Below are 15,462 nucleotides of genomic sequence, written 5' to 3' on the forward strand. Positions count from 1 at the left end.
ATAAGCGCATCTTCACAAAATCAGATGCACCCCATATCGCCAAACAATATACCCAGGATGAAACGAACCGCCTCTGGAACTTGCCGAGTGATCATTACCTTTTCTCCATTCCATCGAACCAGAGCTAAAATCAAGACTACCACTCGGGCTTCCGCGTCATCCAGAAGCAATTTATCATCGTCTCCGTCTTAATGTTGCATTTACGAACAGTCTACGATACCGTTTCAAGCAATCAGACAGTCCGTATTGGGACAACTGCGGCTCAATTGAGAATGGACTTCATGTTCTCTTCAAGTGTCCAGCGTGCGCCTACCAACGTGCGCACTAAGAACAATGCATGCAGTCCGTCACAGTCACCTCTTCGCGCACTTTGCGCGCACTACGAGACACCCTTAGAGCGTGTGTGGGTAGCGGTCTCGGCCACAGAGGAGATGCCCTCGACTCAGCGTGGCAAGCTCACCCGGAGACCAGCTATCAAGTGACAAGGGGGCTGGTCGTTTGGTGCTCAGCTTTCGCCGGTCGCAAGCCAGAGAATGGGAACAGAGCCGAAGGTTCACAAAACAAAACAAAGTTTATACAGCAAGGAGATGATACATAATAATTGGCTTTTGGGGAAACGAAATGATGCAGTATCTGTCTCATATATCGTTGGACACCTGAACTGCGCCGTAAGGGAAGGGATAAAAGAGGGAGTGAAAGAAGGAAGGGAGACGATACAGAATATTTCACAATCACTCGTACGAGCCCATACAAAGTGATTTACAAATGCTATGCAACTCGTGCAAAGTAACACCTGAGAGATTACAATTCAACAAAATATTTGCACCAAGAGTGCACCAACACAGAGAGAGACAAACAAACAAAACACATTTTGTTCACCGGCCCTGCGACGGTCCGGCGACCTGAGGAGCACGACGGGGCCGACACGCAGACTGGCGCACGTTGCCTCGCTGGTCCGTTCTTGGCTGGTCGAGTGGCGTTCTCCCGGGAGTCGAGCAGGCGCGCTTCTCTGAAGCTTTTAACGGCCGCTCGGGCTGACAAACAGCGGTCCGCGTCTGTTCATTCTTCGTGCCAAGGCAGGCGCGCACATACACGCAGTATCTACTGCTCAATTTCCTTCTCCTTCTCGCGCCGGGCGCGCGACCCCATTGGTCGAGCGCAGAAACCGCCTTACAGAAGATTCTGGGTCCTTCTCGCGATGAGAGCCGCCGGCGCGCGAGCGAAGGGGAGAGGGCATCACTTTAGCGCGGTCCAGGGTTGTGCCCTCTCCGTCGGCAGTGGGTAGAAACTACTCGGACATTCTAGAAAAATGGACGGCGCGAGCAGCCATGTTTCCTTTGGCGCCTCGCCGGCGAGCTGAGTGGAAAGGGCAGCAGCACACGCAAAGTTGAGCACTCTCCGGGGTTCCTTCTCCGCTGTTTTGTTTTATTTTACAGCTCGCGGGCGCGAGTGCTTCTGCGCAGCGCTGTTTTCTTTTTCGAATATGCGCTGATTTTTGTGACAGTCACCCAAGTGCCACTCAGTGAACTCTTTATTAGGTTATTTTGGCTGCAAAGAAAGCAGTGAACTGCAATTATATTCTTATTTGCCTGTGTAGATGGTACTGGTGTTTTAGGCAAGCTCTAAATTGCCCGAACACTTTATGACCCCGCTGTACATGCACAGAACTTGACTGCGGTCTCATCCGGAGAAGCCATCATGCAGTGAATTATCGCGTTAGGAAACTCTTCAATGACCGCACTCTTTTCTAGCACCCTTCTTCCATCTTTAGTCCCTAATTCACTCCCCTACGCATAGTAGCATGTCAGCTAATATTCACGGCGGCTGAAATTTGTTTTTTATTAAAGAGCTCTCTCTCTCTCTTCTAAGATGTGATGTGAGCTAAAAAGTTGCACGAGTCGTGTGTTAGCATCTTTTTTAAGAGCTCGCAGTTTCACACCATTAGAATTAAACCAAAAGTTTTTAATGAAGAGAAAAACCGAACCTCGACCACTGTCATGCGCCGAAGAAAAAGCTTCAGGAGATGGCCAAGTGAGGAGTTGCTGCAGTGAATAAGGGCTCAGCCATAAGAAGCTGTTTGGCACGCACCAAATCATGGCGAGGAGGTAGGAGCAGAGGGTGTCAGATTTCTTGCGTAAAGCTTATGCGAACTGGGAATTTTTGCCTGCTAGTTGATGCATGGTTTAGAGGGAAAAACAGCGTAACTGACAAGCACGTGACAAGACGACACAGCGCCTATGTAGTCTTATCACGCTTATGTCATTTGCTCCATTGGCCCGAGATAACTTGATTGAACTGAATGTTCTCGTCGTTATTACGTAAACATTAAAGCAACTGAAAAATGCTGTCCGTAAATTTAATTCTGTATAATCGTCTTGGAACAATGCAGAATGCGTTCGGAGTGGCTGCCTCCCAATCCTCGATACAGTTAAGGCACTTTTAGCGGAAAATATTCCCAAATGTTCCGGGCTTTTGCAGGCTTGGATAAAGGGGACAATCATTCATTTTCACGAAGAAAGCTGACTGATCCATCGGTGACCAGTGCCGCTTCGTCTTGTGAACACATCGGGCCCCAGCAGAGTGTGACTAACATGTCCAGGCGGGCAAGCCAAGACAAGGGAAAAGGAGAACAGCCAATGGTGAGCACCTGGAGGACAACTGCACCTAGTTTTTGTTTTCAGTAAAGCTAGGTCGCTTGCCTTTCTTTGTGGACTTTATTTCGGCCACGGAAGAATTGTTGCTAAGCAATCTTCAACTGAAAATCGCGTCATTTTCCCTCATGGCAGCCTTGTGAATGCAAATTGCTTAGTGCATCGAGGTACAAATCCGATTGTCACACATTTTATCTCACTACGTGTCAATCAAAAGTCATTGTGTAATGGCAGGCAACACATCCTAGACAGCCAAGACAGTCAGCGCCTGGGACAAGCAATCTTGTTGCTTTCTAAGAAACAGCAAGCCAATAATTCGTGGACAATAAAGAAAAAATAAGTTGCCCTATTCAAAAATGCTTGCAGATTTTAATGGGTCAGCAAATAGGATTATGCCAAATTTGGTTTGGCTGTATAGGACTAACATCCCAAAGCGACTGAGGCTATGGCGAACGCCATAGGGATGGGCTCCGGATAATTTCGACCACCTGGAGTTCTTTAACATGCACGGACATCGCACACTACCCGAAAGTCGCGGGTTGGATCCCGCCCGCAGCAGTCGCATTTGATGGAGGCGAAACGCTAGCCCCCCACGTTCTGTGCGATGCCAATGCACGTTAGTAACCCCACGTGGTTGAAGTTATCAGGAGCCTTCCACTACGACATTTCTCAGCCTAAGTCGCTTTTGGTTCTTTATCTAAACCAAATGTGTCATGACCCTACTTGCATACCCAGTAAAACCTATACACATTTTCAATGAGGCAATAAGACATTGATTACATAACAAATTGGATATTCTATTTTCAAAGCGTAACCGTATGCGCCTTTTGGCTGTACACGATAGACACTGCAGCATAGATTTATGACGGCTTGATTGAACACAGAAGAGCAATGGACACGTGATTCGTGTCGCAGTAAATAGGATGTGAACGTGTGTGGCTTCATTAATGGAAGGGAAGGCTTGTGGTTCAACAGCTGTCGTTTCCAGCGTCCGTTAATACAGAAGCTCTCATCCGTATGTTCCCTAACATTTCCAGCGCCTGAAGCGATGTCATCTCTACTACCAGTCAGGTGGACACCAAGTCGACAACCACCAACTGACCACCACGCCCACAAGTGAACCGACGACAGAGTCTGCCGAGAACTTTTTCGGTCACCGTTCGCAAGGTAACGATGTTTTCAGGAGTTCCGAGAAGCGTGCGAGTTAGAGGGGACACTGACTACACACGTGCACAAATGTTTCTGTTCGCGAAAAAATAGCGATAGAGCCGCAACGACGGGTGCCAGGTTTTGTGGGAAGACACCCGTACCTTGCCCCGGGTACTGACAGGCGTTTTTACAGCGACAGCTGTTGGTACCACTTTCCTCAGGAGTGCGCAACCGTGGTCCATATCGCGAGGATAGAGGGAGGGAGTTACGCGCTGCAGCCACCACGGGCGCGCTAGTGTCGCCGTACTTGCGACCAATGGCAGGTAGGGTCGACGATGACGCAGCGCGCAGACATATGGCGCGGATAACACTGAACGAACTCGTAGCCGCCCTACTTGGAAGGAGCCGAACCACATGAGAGCGGTGCTCAACATCGCACGCGCGGTCGACAGAAAAAAGGTAGAGCCCACAAGTAGTCGAAGTTTCGTGTGGTCGAGGTAGTGAAAACGCGGTAGCGCTGCAAAGGACCCGCTTCATCTGACATCGACACAGGCGCGAGGACTCGCGCTGGAACAGCGATTGGTTGCACTTCCGCAGCAGCAAGTTAATGACGACGACACTAACAACTGACAAAACTTAAAACATTTAAATAATCGACAAAATTAGACTTACTATGTAATAGTTTTTCTGCAACGGATCATTTTCCCTCTCATCATTTTGTCCCTTAATTATTGGTTCTTCCCGCCTGCGACATAGGAGCCAATAATAGCTAGTGAGCAGTGTCATTCGCCTATTCTGATAAAGCTGGCAGGATATGCAAACAGCAAGAAGGCGAAAATATAGTCGTAGGGATTTACCGTAGTTAAACCAAGCAGATCGTGAGAAAGAACTTTAGGCAACGCCGCCTCAAAAACAACCGCATGCAACATCAAGGTCAAGGGCCAAAGGTCAAATGTCGAAGTCAAGGTAAAACTTTGAGGCTTCACCCATACATAGTGTTTTTCAGCTTTTTAATGAAGTAATGTTTTCGCACTAAAAATTGACCTCACAAGGATTCCTTAAAGCGCGACTTGGGTGTCCACTGTCCCAAGGGGCCAGTTGCGCGCCTTTCCTTTGCTTTCGAAGCGCCCTCTCTTTGTCGGTTTCGGCACAGTTGCGGCTCGGCGACGTCACATGGTTATGAAACACACGTCAGATAAGGTACAGAATGGAGTAGTAAAGCTTTCGCTTTAGTAATATTACCGATGCAAATTCCGTTATAATTATCCTTTACCGCGAGCGTACTTCAGCAAACTGCTGCGGAAGCCCCAAAGCTCGCAAGGTAGCGATGAGTCTGATAACGCATCTAGAGGCATTCTCTCCAGGCTCCAAAGAATTCCGTGGCTACGATAATGTTCTCGGCACAACTGCACGCCTCTGGTAGAGCGTCTTCAAGATTTTACGGCATTCCTATATTCGGAAAGGCTTAAGAGGTCTTGTGTTTGTAGAGCCGCAGAGTGAGTGCCTGATTCATCTGAACCATTAGTATTTCATAGAAACCTGGGCGATGTTCAGTGAAGATATGGTGCGCCAGTCTGTGATATACCCAGAAATTCTGGACGAAAGCATTTTTGAACTGGAAACCACTTATGAACGCAATTTTTAATAATGTAAGATTTCATTATAACAATCAACATAACTGCATCTTCCGACGACAGTCTTCAATTTTTTTAATGTTAACTTTTGTGCTATGGTCAGAAGCGTTTCTAATTGGTTTTCTGTGGGAGTCTGAACTGTTCAATGCGACCGATGGAAGCACTTTAAAAGAGAGATTTTCCTACATATCAGAAGAATGGACTATTATATTCAATATTACCATGAAAGTATCTTACAATTTTCTAAATTTCAGAATTTTCGTTCGAAATTGTGGACATGTATGAGCATGAAATTGATTCTTGGCAGAGCCGGCTACCGTTTTGACCTGGTACCTCGGCGCCGGCAGAAAATTACTACTGTGTACTGAAGCTGAAATGTGTGGGTGAGTTAGTAGCTATGTTCAGTGTGTGTCAGTCCGGTGTGCACAACGAAAATCAGATATGTCCATACGGAGGCGCGAACATCTGCTACTCGCGCATATCTCCCGGTCATTCATTCGTTGTTGCATACAACTAAGCGCTAAGTGATACGAAGTTACGCTGTAGCAGCACGAGTACCGCAAAAGCAGCACTGTTAAAAGGAGATGGGGAAAAATTGCACTGCATCGCCATGCCGGTCATAAGGCGAACATCAAAAGCATAGACCCTAAAACAGTTAGACCTAGCTGCATTTACTATCAAAACAGAACTAAGTTATGTGTTGGAGGAGTGTGAGGAAACTGGTGGTGACGTCATTTTGTAGCGATAGCTGCATTACGGTAGCATTTCGAGCCTTCAGTATGGTGGCGCCGCCATCCTGTCGGTGCGCCGCCACGCTCTCACGTGGTGCCGAGCAGCTGCCGGCGGCGCGGCACCGTGGCTGATCAGGTGGTTCGTCACGTGGTTGGTCACGTGACCAAGTTTCACTCGGCCGGCTGTAGCTGCCGCGTCACTCCAGGTTTAACCAGGCCTAAACCACCGCCATTTTTTTCGTTGAGAGTTCAGATGTCCGCTGCCCTCGTCCGCATGCTGCACGCCACGCGTCTTCCGATGCCGCCAAACAATGCTTCGGGAATTTCACCTTCGACGACATTCATTTTCTTCTTTGAAACAACCGCTTCTTCGCCGGAAACTTAGCGCCGCAGTACGTACGTGAGGTCATCGTAGCGGCCCCTGCCTGTTGCTGTGTACCGCAGAGAAACCAGAATGCCGACGCCACTTTAGTCGATGATTACGTCACCATTTCAAATGCTAGCGCGAAAAAGATTTCACATGCTTTACCCGCAAGTTTCACACATTTGGCTAGTTTAAAACCATGAGATTCTAAAACCTCTTCAGTTGCACTTCCAGTGTGTAACGCGTTAGCCTCCATTGGTCCCTTCAGTGGCCCGAGGTCCCCATTGCACGTCTCAGATGCAGGCGCTGTTCTTTATTTTCTGAAGTTATTTTTATCTTAGACTACTTTTTTATTTACCACAAGGCACACAAGTCCTTTTAACGAAGTAGAACGAACATTCCTCGGTGGACAGCGCACCCGGCCCACGACCAAAGGAGCAGCGGCTCTAGTGCCGGTTCGACCCCCACGTTTCTTCTCAGCGCAATCACTTCTCTTTCTTCGGAGGGAGCGGAATGACGTCACGACCCTGAAGGCCAATGAGAAATTGTGCAATGAAGTCAGCACTGTTGTACCGTGACAGCGTGCTGAAGTGTTTGAATTACCCGCGCGAGGTCATGTCTTTGTGATGTCACCGCCCTCTCGACCAATCCGGATGTTCTCCACACGCACACGCCAACGCCTGCGTTCCGCTGATTGGAACGCTTAATGCAGTCATTTTAATGCATGTGAGAAGAAAAAACACGACCATAGCGCTATCAAGTGACCGCTTGTTCGCAAAAATCCAGAGCTATGAGCTCTTTTGAATCTGTTTTCAAATTAGCAGGGCAGCTGATGGTTGGCGGTCAGTTTGTCTCTTCTTTATGTTTGTGCCGTTCATTTCGCCACTGAATACCGTAAATCGCGCATAAATTGTGCGTATTTGATTTCTACTAACAGCGTGCACTCTTAGGAGTGCGATTGTGCCCCCATTACTTGTACCGCCTTTGCCAGAAGTAATCGAGCAACGGTGCATTGCTTCTTAGCCGCGTAGCGAAGAAGTTCTGGCAGCCCTTAGGCTCTGAATGTTTGTAAAGTAAGCTTAACCCTTCTTCTCAAGTTCAGATGCATTTCGGTACTTAGTGGTACCGTCAAGGTTCCGTCATGTGGTTTACTAGCGAAAACTTGTGTCTCGGTTACTTTAGGCAAAGGGGGTACACCGAAATCAGAATTTAGGAAAAGCTTTCGGCAAATTTGCGTACGTGATTCACAGCTCTGTATGGCTGTTGCTCCTTACTTGTTACCTTACCATTATTTGTTTCATGTTATGCTCATTCAAACTTTGTGTCTCATTTCATTGTGTCTCTTCAACGCAAACGTTTCTTCCTTTTCCCGCATCAGCCATGAATCAAACTTTTTGCCCGCCTTTCCTTTTTGCTATTGAGAACTTGATGTCCCATTGAACCCACTGAAGAAACGCCACTTTTGTCGGCCAGCTGGTGCACATTCACAACGAGAAACAGCAGCTGCAAAGAAACACTTGCACGAGGCGAGCCGGTTTGTTTCTCTGGTGTTCCAATGCTCGCACGTCAGAATAGGAATTCATTCAGGCTAACTTTTTGGCTTGGGTGTCGCCGTGTCTCACACTTCTAACGACGCTTTCTGTTCGAATCATTCTATGGCATCATTACCTCTTTAACTGCGTGATATTTCGCCTAAACTTGCAGAGTGCCTTTTGTGGACCCGACGTGAATACAAGGACGCGGTGCCCCCGGCGTGCATCGACCACTTCGTGGACGCCTGCGGTGTTGTACTTCCTCCACCCAGCAGGGACCTCTGCCCCAATGGGGAGGGCCACTACTAATCTTTCATGCGAGGAAAAAGCCCCACTGTTGTGCTCCACATGATGCCTGTGTCAGGGCCTTTCTCCCTTTTTGGTGGCACTGATGAAGGTGTCGTATGTCGTAGCAGGAAACTGTCGTCTTTGCCTGCTAGGAGACTCGATTGGTATCATCTTTATATCCCGAAAAAGGCACGCACACAAAGGGAAGATGACTAAATATAATATTTAGACCATTAAGAAATTTCTGGTCGTTGGAATAGCTCACAGTGGTACGAAAATAAAATATGGAACACTCTCCGTGTGGTGGTGAATTGAAAACGCAACTTTTCTTGCTCTTTAAGGGACGTCATTAACAATTTACATTTACTTGTACAAGTCTTATTTTACCCTAAAAGTAAGGTTACATGATTGTGGATACTTGAGTGTTTCACTAAGTTTTATTACTGTTGCCGTAGTATTGATGAATTATTAAAAAAATCTTAAAACCTCTTTTCGCTTTCTGTTCTGTTTGTTCCACATCATGTGACTTGTTAAATTTATTGCCATTTTTTTATGCACCTTTTTATTCTGCATGTGTAAGAGTTAAAATTTTACAACATGATCATTTCTGGCAAAGTACCGCATCGCTAAGGGCCAATACTAACTTGTTATCTATCTTTTGTAATCAGTTTTAAATGTAAATAGCAAATTGAATTGAGTTTATATACTTGGGGATTTACACCGCACAGGAATTGTGAGCAGGTCAGGGGACGCTGTCGACAATGAGCCATCAACTGTCACATGATGCAGGTATGCTTTGGCTGGTTAGGAAATTTTGAGTGGACACTACTTTGACTTACCGGTAACAGTCTTGAGCAGGTGGAAAATTCACTTTGAATTGCTAATGTGAATAGAAGTCTACATACTGTCTTCTAAAGATGTGTATTCAAATTGTTATTTTGAATTTGAAAAGTCTTTAGACTGTCCGTAAACTGTCCACAGACTGGCTGTGCTCAGTTCATCGATACAGCACATATCGACATAGCAGGGTGTCAGTGGATACAGTCCCTGTCGACAGTCAGTCTATAGAGAGTCCATACACTAACACCCGTAGCGTTCACAGTTCGTTTCTGTGTTATAAACAGCCATAGTTGCCTCTTTGGAGTGTCTAGCTGCATTGGCTCAGTCTATATATAGGGGCAATTTTTGTTCAAACATTTGTGCAAGGAGTAAAGGAGCTTTCACTGTGTAACAGGGGCTGGTTTTACATTTCGCTTCTCCAATCACCGCCTCCCATGGTGTGTTTGAATTTTATTTTATTGTGTGGAGGCCTGCTGAGGTTGGAGGTTGGCTCAGGGTGGAGGCTTTCTGGGTTGATAAAATGTGAAGCCCTTCTAAGTGAGCAGGTAGGAGAATAGGTGGGTAGAAGTGGCGGTGAGTGGTGAAGGCTTTAATTTTTGTTCATTTGAGCAAATGTTCACTTCGTCACCAGATAGTTAAATGTGCATATGCTGGCCTGTGCCGGCTATAAATGTAAACAAGTGCTTCTGGTGGGTCCAAACTTCTAGAGGATAGCAGCGGATGATTGGGTGATCGGGAAGACATACAATCTAGTGCTCGGAACAAACGCTTTTTGATGCGCCTTCGTACTACTATATGGTTTTGAAGCAAAAGCTTCACTACGCTACAAGTAAAGCGGATTTCGCCGTACTTTGCCGGTTGATGTTCAAGTGAGCCAGAAGTCAAGACCGTGGTGTCACACCACTTGACCTTTGACGTTCACCTCTGACCTTTCAATTCGCTGGAGGGGGGGGGGGAATATAAGCCGAAGCCATGCGTTCATTTGGTGACCATTAATTTAACATTAATTTAACAGCCACCTGCCAGGCTGGCAAGGTGGACGCGCTGCTTATCTAGTGTGTGCAACGCACTCACTGTTACAGACGCCAGGCCGCGTTTAGTTGCCGGATACACCACAGCTTACGCTTTCTTACCGGGTTCAGCAGTAGTTAAACCGCAGTTAATTTTTTGTTTTAAATTCTGCAAAAAAATAAGAGGCAGTGCGGGCTTAGGAAGAGATACTTCGCTCAGAGGCTCAGGAACCACTTCTCTGCAAGATGGGATATCGTCGTGTCGTGTTTAATTCATTGGAAACATTTCTGAAATGTCACGGAGCACCTTAAAGGAACAGTGAGGAGAACTCTATCGATAATTTTTTTTTGTAAGCAAAATCTTATAGCTCGGCATTTCATGGCTTTGTTGCCGCTTTTCCAAAAGCGAAAGGTGCATTTATTTCAAAGAAATGTGGATTCGAAGTTGAAAAAGTTTTTCCGGCCCTCCGATTCAAGCTCGGTGCACTCTTATAACGTCACAGGACGTAGTGACGTGAAACGTGACGTAAATGCAGACTGCGTGATACCTGGTGGCTAGCGGTGTGGTCTAGCAGCAACCGAAATGAAAGCTACCGCCGCCGCACGTTGAAGGCATCTATCGGGGGTCGCTACCGTCGCTTCGTTTACGTTTGCACCGGCGTCTTGCCGGCTTTACAATGGATACCGTTCTCGAACCCGACAACGAAGTTCTCGCAAAAACTGCGGCCTGCATTTCAGCGACCACAGCCCCACAGAGCGCGCGATGCTTTTGAGAAAGCACGGTTAGGTTAGGCGCCGGCGGGTCGTTTCCCCTTTCCTCAGTGAGCAGCCGTTGGCAATTAAATATCTTAAACCCCAGCGCGGGGAGTCGCGAGGGGCGAGGACAAGGTCGGCACGTCGCGCCCATCGGAGGCTGGCCGAGGCTTTGGGGCCAATGGATTGTGATTCCTTGAAAGGCGCTTTTGCACGGTGCAGCAGACGGCGCCGAGGTTGTTTCTCACGGTTGCCAGGGCGAGGTTATTTTTTTTTTGCCAATAAACGTATGGTTGCTCCAGGGCGCAGGCGTTTAAAGTTGGCGGCTTGAAAGCAAAACCGGCGCACGACGCTTCAACGTGTTCCGCGCGTTTCAGGAGGTACGGAGTCCACTGGATCGGGTTCTCTCGCCCACTTGCATGTACCTTCATATGTGTACTGTGAATGGATTAAATTTGCCGAGAGCTCGAAGAGAACAGCTCCGCCCAACTGTCGAGGCTATTGGATGGAGCCGCAAACAAACGAGTCGGCAGAGAGCGGAGTCATGGTCTCTGCAGGCTCCAATTCTCTTTCAAAGCGAAAGCTTTACTGGCCGCGAACTTGCGATTTCGCCGTGGCGGTGCTCCGAGGAGGCACATGACGTCACAACGTGCGCCTCGCCGCAGAGTCGAACCGGTCTGGCCGGGCCAGCGGCGGCTGGCGCACTCGGCGCGAAAAAGACTTGCTCCAACTCTCCGCCAGTGCGGTCAGAGTGTGCTGAAGCTGCCGAACGCGTCGGCGGTCAAGCGCAGTTTGAGTATAGAGGGTCTCGCTTTGGCTGATGTGACGTAGCCGTGCAGCGCGCGTGCGCGCGTTACGCCGGAGTATAAACGCGCCTTAACAAAGCCTGTGCTTAACCGCTAACCAACGTATTCGGTGGTGGCATCTACGGGAGCCACTTCGCAAGTCCGGTTCGGGTGAAATGCACGATAGCTTTAATAGTCATATTCGCAGGCCTTTGGCTGCAGGCTTCCTTTGTTCGGTCCTAACGGCAGTAGCACAGCCCTCCTAAAGAAGCTTGGGCCCCGACGAACGGTGGCTGCAACTGAACGCGCAAGGGCCAAACCTGAGGTGATGCCTTACGTTCAAAAGGTTTCTCATAACCTCAAGAAACTGCCCAGCAGGCACAATGTGCCGCTTATTTTCTCGGCGCCAAATAAGTTCGCTAAACTATGCCCTCGTATCTGCAGGGAGGTTGATTGCGGTTGCAAGGAGAAACATCAAGAAGCCTTCGTCAAATGTGCCTTGGGAGTGGTCTACATCATTCCCCTGTCCTGCTGAAAATGCTATATTGGGCAGACGGGGCGCTGTCTCAACGACCGTTTAAGGAAACATGCTCTAAAAATAGCACAAGATAAGCTCGCGAATTTAGTTTCGCATGTTCTGACGTGGAAGTGTGAGCACCACTTTAAAGAAGCAACGATTCTGGGCAATAGCGCAAACACAAAATCCAGAGTTTTGCTGGAGGCTTTCCACATTAACAAAAAATCGAGTCATTGCATTAGCGACGTGTCTATAAGTTTGTTCGCCTCCGAGCGCGCTTTTCTGGAAAGTTTTCTGTAAGAATAACTCCGCCTCTTTCGTGCGTGCCTGTTTTTCTTTAGGTTTTTTCTGTAGGTTCATCTTCAATGCCGCTTTCCCCCCCCCCTTCTTTTTTTCGCTTATGATACATCTTGATACCCGTTCTTTTTGCGATTGTATATATTTAGTCAGATTTCTCTTTTTTCTGTCAAGAAGCCCGGAGCCGACCTAGCGTCGTGTTCGCATGCGATGCATACACCTATATATTGATAACTGTTACGGATAATAAAGCCAGTTTTTAGTAGCGTTCCTGTTTGTGGCGTCTTCCTCGTCTCTTTTGTGCCACATTTTATACAAGTATGTGTCACTAACTATCCCAGCAACAAGTTTTATTGGAAGGGAAACCTGCTGCCAAAAGCCGGCGCACCTGGTTGTCAAAGCTTCCGTGCGTTTTATGCAAGCTTGATTTTCTTAGGGCTGTCATCAGGACGCTATGCCCCTTCTATTGTCTAGTGTTTGCGCTCATTGTTCACCATAGGAATATTTTACACCAACTAGCCCCAAGAAAAAGTTTTGATGTGAAAGCGTTTCTTCCCTCATGGATGCGTGACCACAAGATGGGTACACGCGACGATAAGAACGAGGTTAAGTAAAGATAAGCAGGTAATTAACAGGTGTAAATCATTCAAATAAAACAGGCAATAAACAATGACATAAAATAAAGGCAGGTAATTATTAATAATAAAAAGTGACCCTAATAGTGACAATGATAGGTAGTGGCTGTAAATGTTGGTAATAATATAAAAATGTTTTATGAGCCCAAAAATAATACACAGTTCCTGAATTAAGGGGGTCTGTCAATGCCACCAATGGCTTGAGGGACTAGGCCCGGTAAAGTTAGCGGACGAGCATGCGACAGTTAACATCGACGTAAGGAACCAACAGTTGGAAAATTAACACAAACAAGAAGGGAGTCACAAAATAATAAACAACTGCAGCACCAGGTGCTTGACGGCAAGACGAGAGGCACCAGAGCAATTCTCGGCCTCGACCTTGAAACCGCGTCCGATAGATTCGCGCACTCGGCGATCTTACACCAGATATCGCGGCATAACCTAGGTGTACGCTCGTACAACTACGTTCAAGATTTTTTGACAGACAGGCGAGCTTTTTTAGTGGCAGGGGATATCCAGCTAGAAGAGCAAACGCTGGGAAGCACCGGCACCCCGCAGGGCTCCGTCATCTCGCCCGTGCTCTTCAACCTCGTCCTGATCGGGCTAGCAGAAAAGCTACAAGAACTCGAAGACGTCCGGCACACCATATACGCCGACGACATAACACTCTGGGTGCACGAAGGCAGCGACGGTCACATCGAAACGGCACTTCAACTAGCAATCGAGACAATAGAGGAATACCTTGTGGGTACGGGATTACGATGTTCGCCTACAAAGTCGGAACTCCTACTCTACCGCCCTACGCAGAGGGCCAGACCACCCGGGTGTGGTCGGAATGCGGCAACGACAAGACGCGAATACGAAGAGATCAGACTACGCACGAGCAACGGAGCAACCATCCCGATAGTGCACAGAATTAGGGTCCTTGGCATGATAATCGAAGCCAATGGCGTCAACGGCGGAACGATCACTAAACTACAGCACAAGACGGCTAACGCCATGCGAATCCTCAAGAGGGTCACCAGCAGAAGAAACGGAATGAGGGAGGCGAGTCTCACACGACTCATACACTCTTTCGTCATGAGCCATATTGCGTACGACGCGTCATTCCACAACTGGTACAAGGAAGAAGCCAAGATCAACGTCCTCATCCGCAGGGTGTACAAGATAGCACTGGGTCTACCCGAGTCCACCAGCACGCAACGCTTGCTCCAGCTCGGGCTTCACAACACGCTTACCGAAATCGCCGAGGCACAGCGCACGTCACAACTAGAAAGATTAGCGGGCACGAGAGCAGGACGCCAGATCATGGAAAGTGTCGGCATCCGTTACCATGCGCAACAAGGCCAGAAAGTCGCTGTTCCGGACGCGATCAGACAGACCCTAAGAGTCGGCCCGATTCCACGGAACGTCCACCCAGAACACAACCGGGGAAGAAGAGTGGCCAGGGCCAGAGCTCTCCTATACAGCCACGGAGACGAAACGGGGACAAGGCTCGTTGACGCCGCGGAATACGCAGAACGCTCGCGATTCGCGGTTGCGGTCGTCGATTCGAGTGGCGAAACGCGCATAACGGCAAGTGTAGCGTGCCAGCGCGCAGACGAAGCGGAGGAAGCGGCGGTGGCCCTCGCCCTCACGGATCCGACGTGCACCGCAGTTCTCTGCGACTCGCGACAAACGGTCAAAAACTTCGCCAAATGATGGATCTCGCAGACGGCCCGAATCCTGTGCAATTGAAAAGTCCAGTGGGAGGAAGCTTTTCAAACAGGAATCCAGTGGTTCCCAACGCACATGGGAGAAGTATCGGACACATATCGCAACCGAAACGAGACGGCACACGCCAAGGCGCGTGAACTCGCGAACCGCGCCGGCGATCGTCGTCCTTGGGACAGCACCAAAGACTGTCTGACCAGCTACAACGAAATTACCAAGGCCCTCTGCCTGGCCCGCCGAACCTTCCCTCCGCCCAACGACAAGCTGGACAAGGCACACGCGGTGGCCCTTAGACAACTGCAGACGCTCACGTACCCCAACCCGGCACAATACCACAGACTCTACCCCGGAACATACCCGACAAATATATGCAAGGTCTGCCACACTGCTATAGCAACTTTACCCCACATGCTCTGGGACTGTAGCAAAAACCCTGACGGTGCTAACTCCGGAACCCTCCCGTCGCGGTGGGCCGCTGCCTTGCGCAGCCCCAGCCACGGTGACCTACTCAGGGCCGTCCAGCAGTCCCGCGAGGCGACGGTGAGGCAACACCTCGACGTCCC

General features: G+C 48.6%; 1 protein-coding gene across 1 annotated transcript in view; it reads left to right on the top strand.

Annotated features, from left to right (window-relative positions):
• The first annotated feature begins 2,535 nt into the window (after positions 1 to 2,535).
• The window catches only part of LOC144100316 (uncharacterized), a 102,411-nt gene continuing 89,484 nt past the window's right edge, over positions 2,536 to 15,462 (top strand). The window contains exons 1-2 of the mRNA XM_077633299.1: positions 2,536 to 2,639; positions 3,689 to 3,818. Of these exons, the coding sequence (XP_077489425.1) occupies positions 2,592 to 2,639; positions 3,689 to 3,818 (178 nt within the window). The 5' untranslated portion in view covers positions 2,536 to 2,591. The remainder of the gene's footprint in view (positions 2,640 to 3,688; positions 3,819 to 15,462) is intronic.

This window comes from Amblyomma americanum, chromosome 8 (genome assembly GCF_052857255.1).
Source record: "Amblyomma americanum isolate KBUSLIRL-KWMA chromosome 8, ASM5285725v1, whole genome shotgun sequence".
In the NCBI taxonomy this organism is placed as follows: Eukaryota; Metazoa; Arthropoda; class Arachnida; order Ixodida; family Ixodidae; genus Amblyomma; species Amblyomma americanum.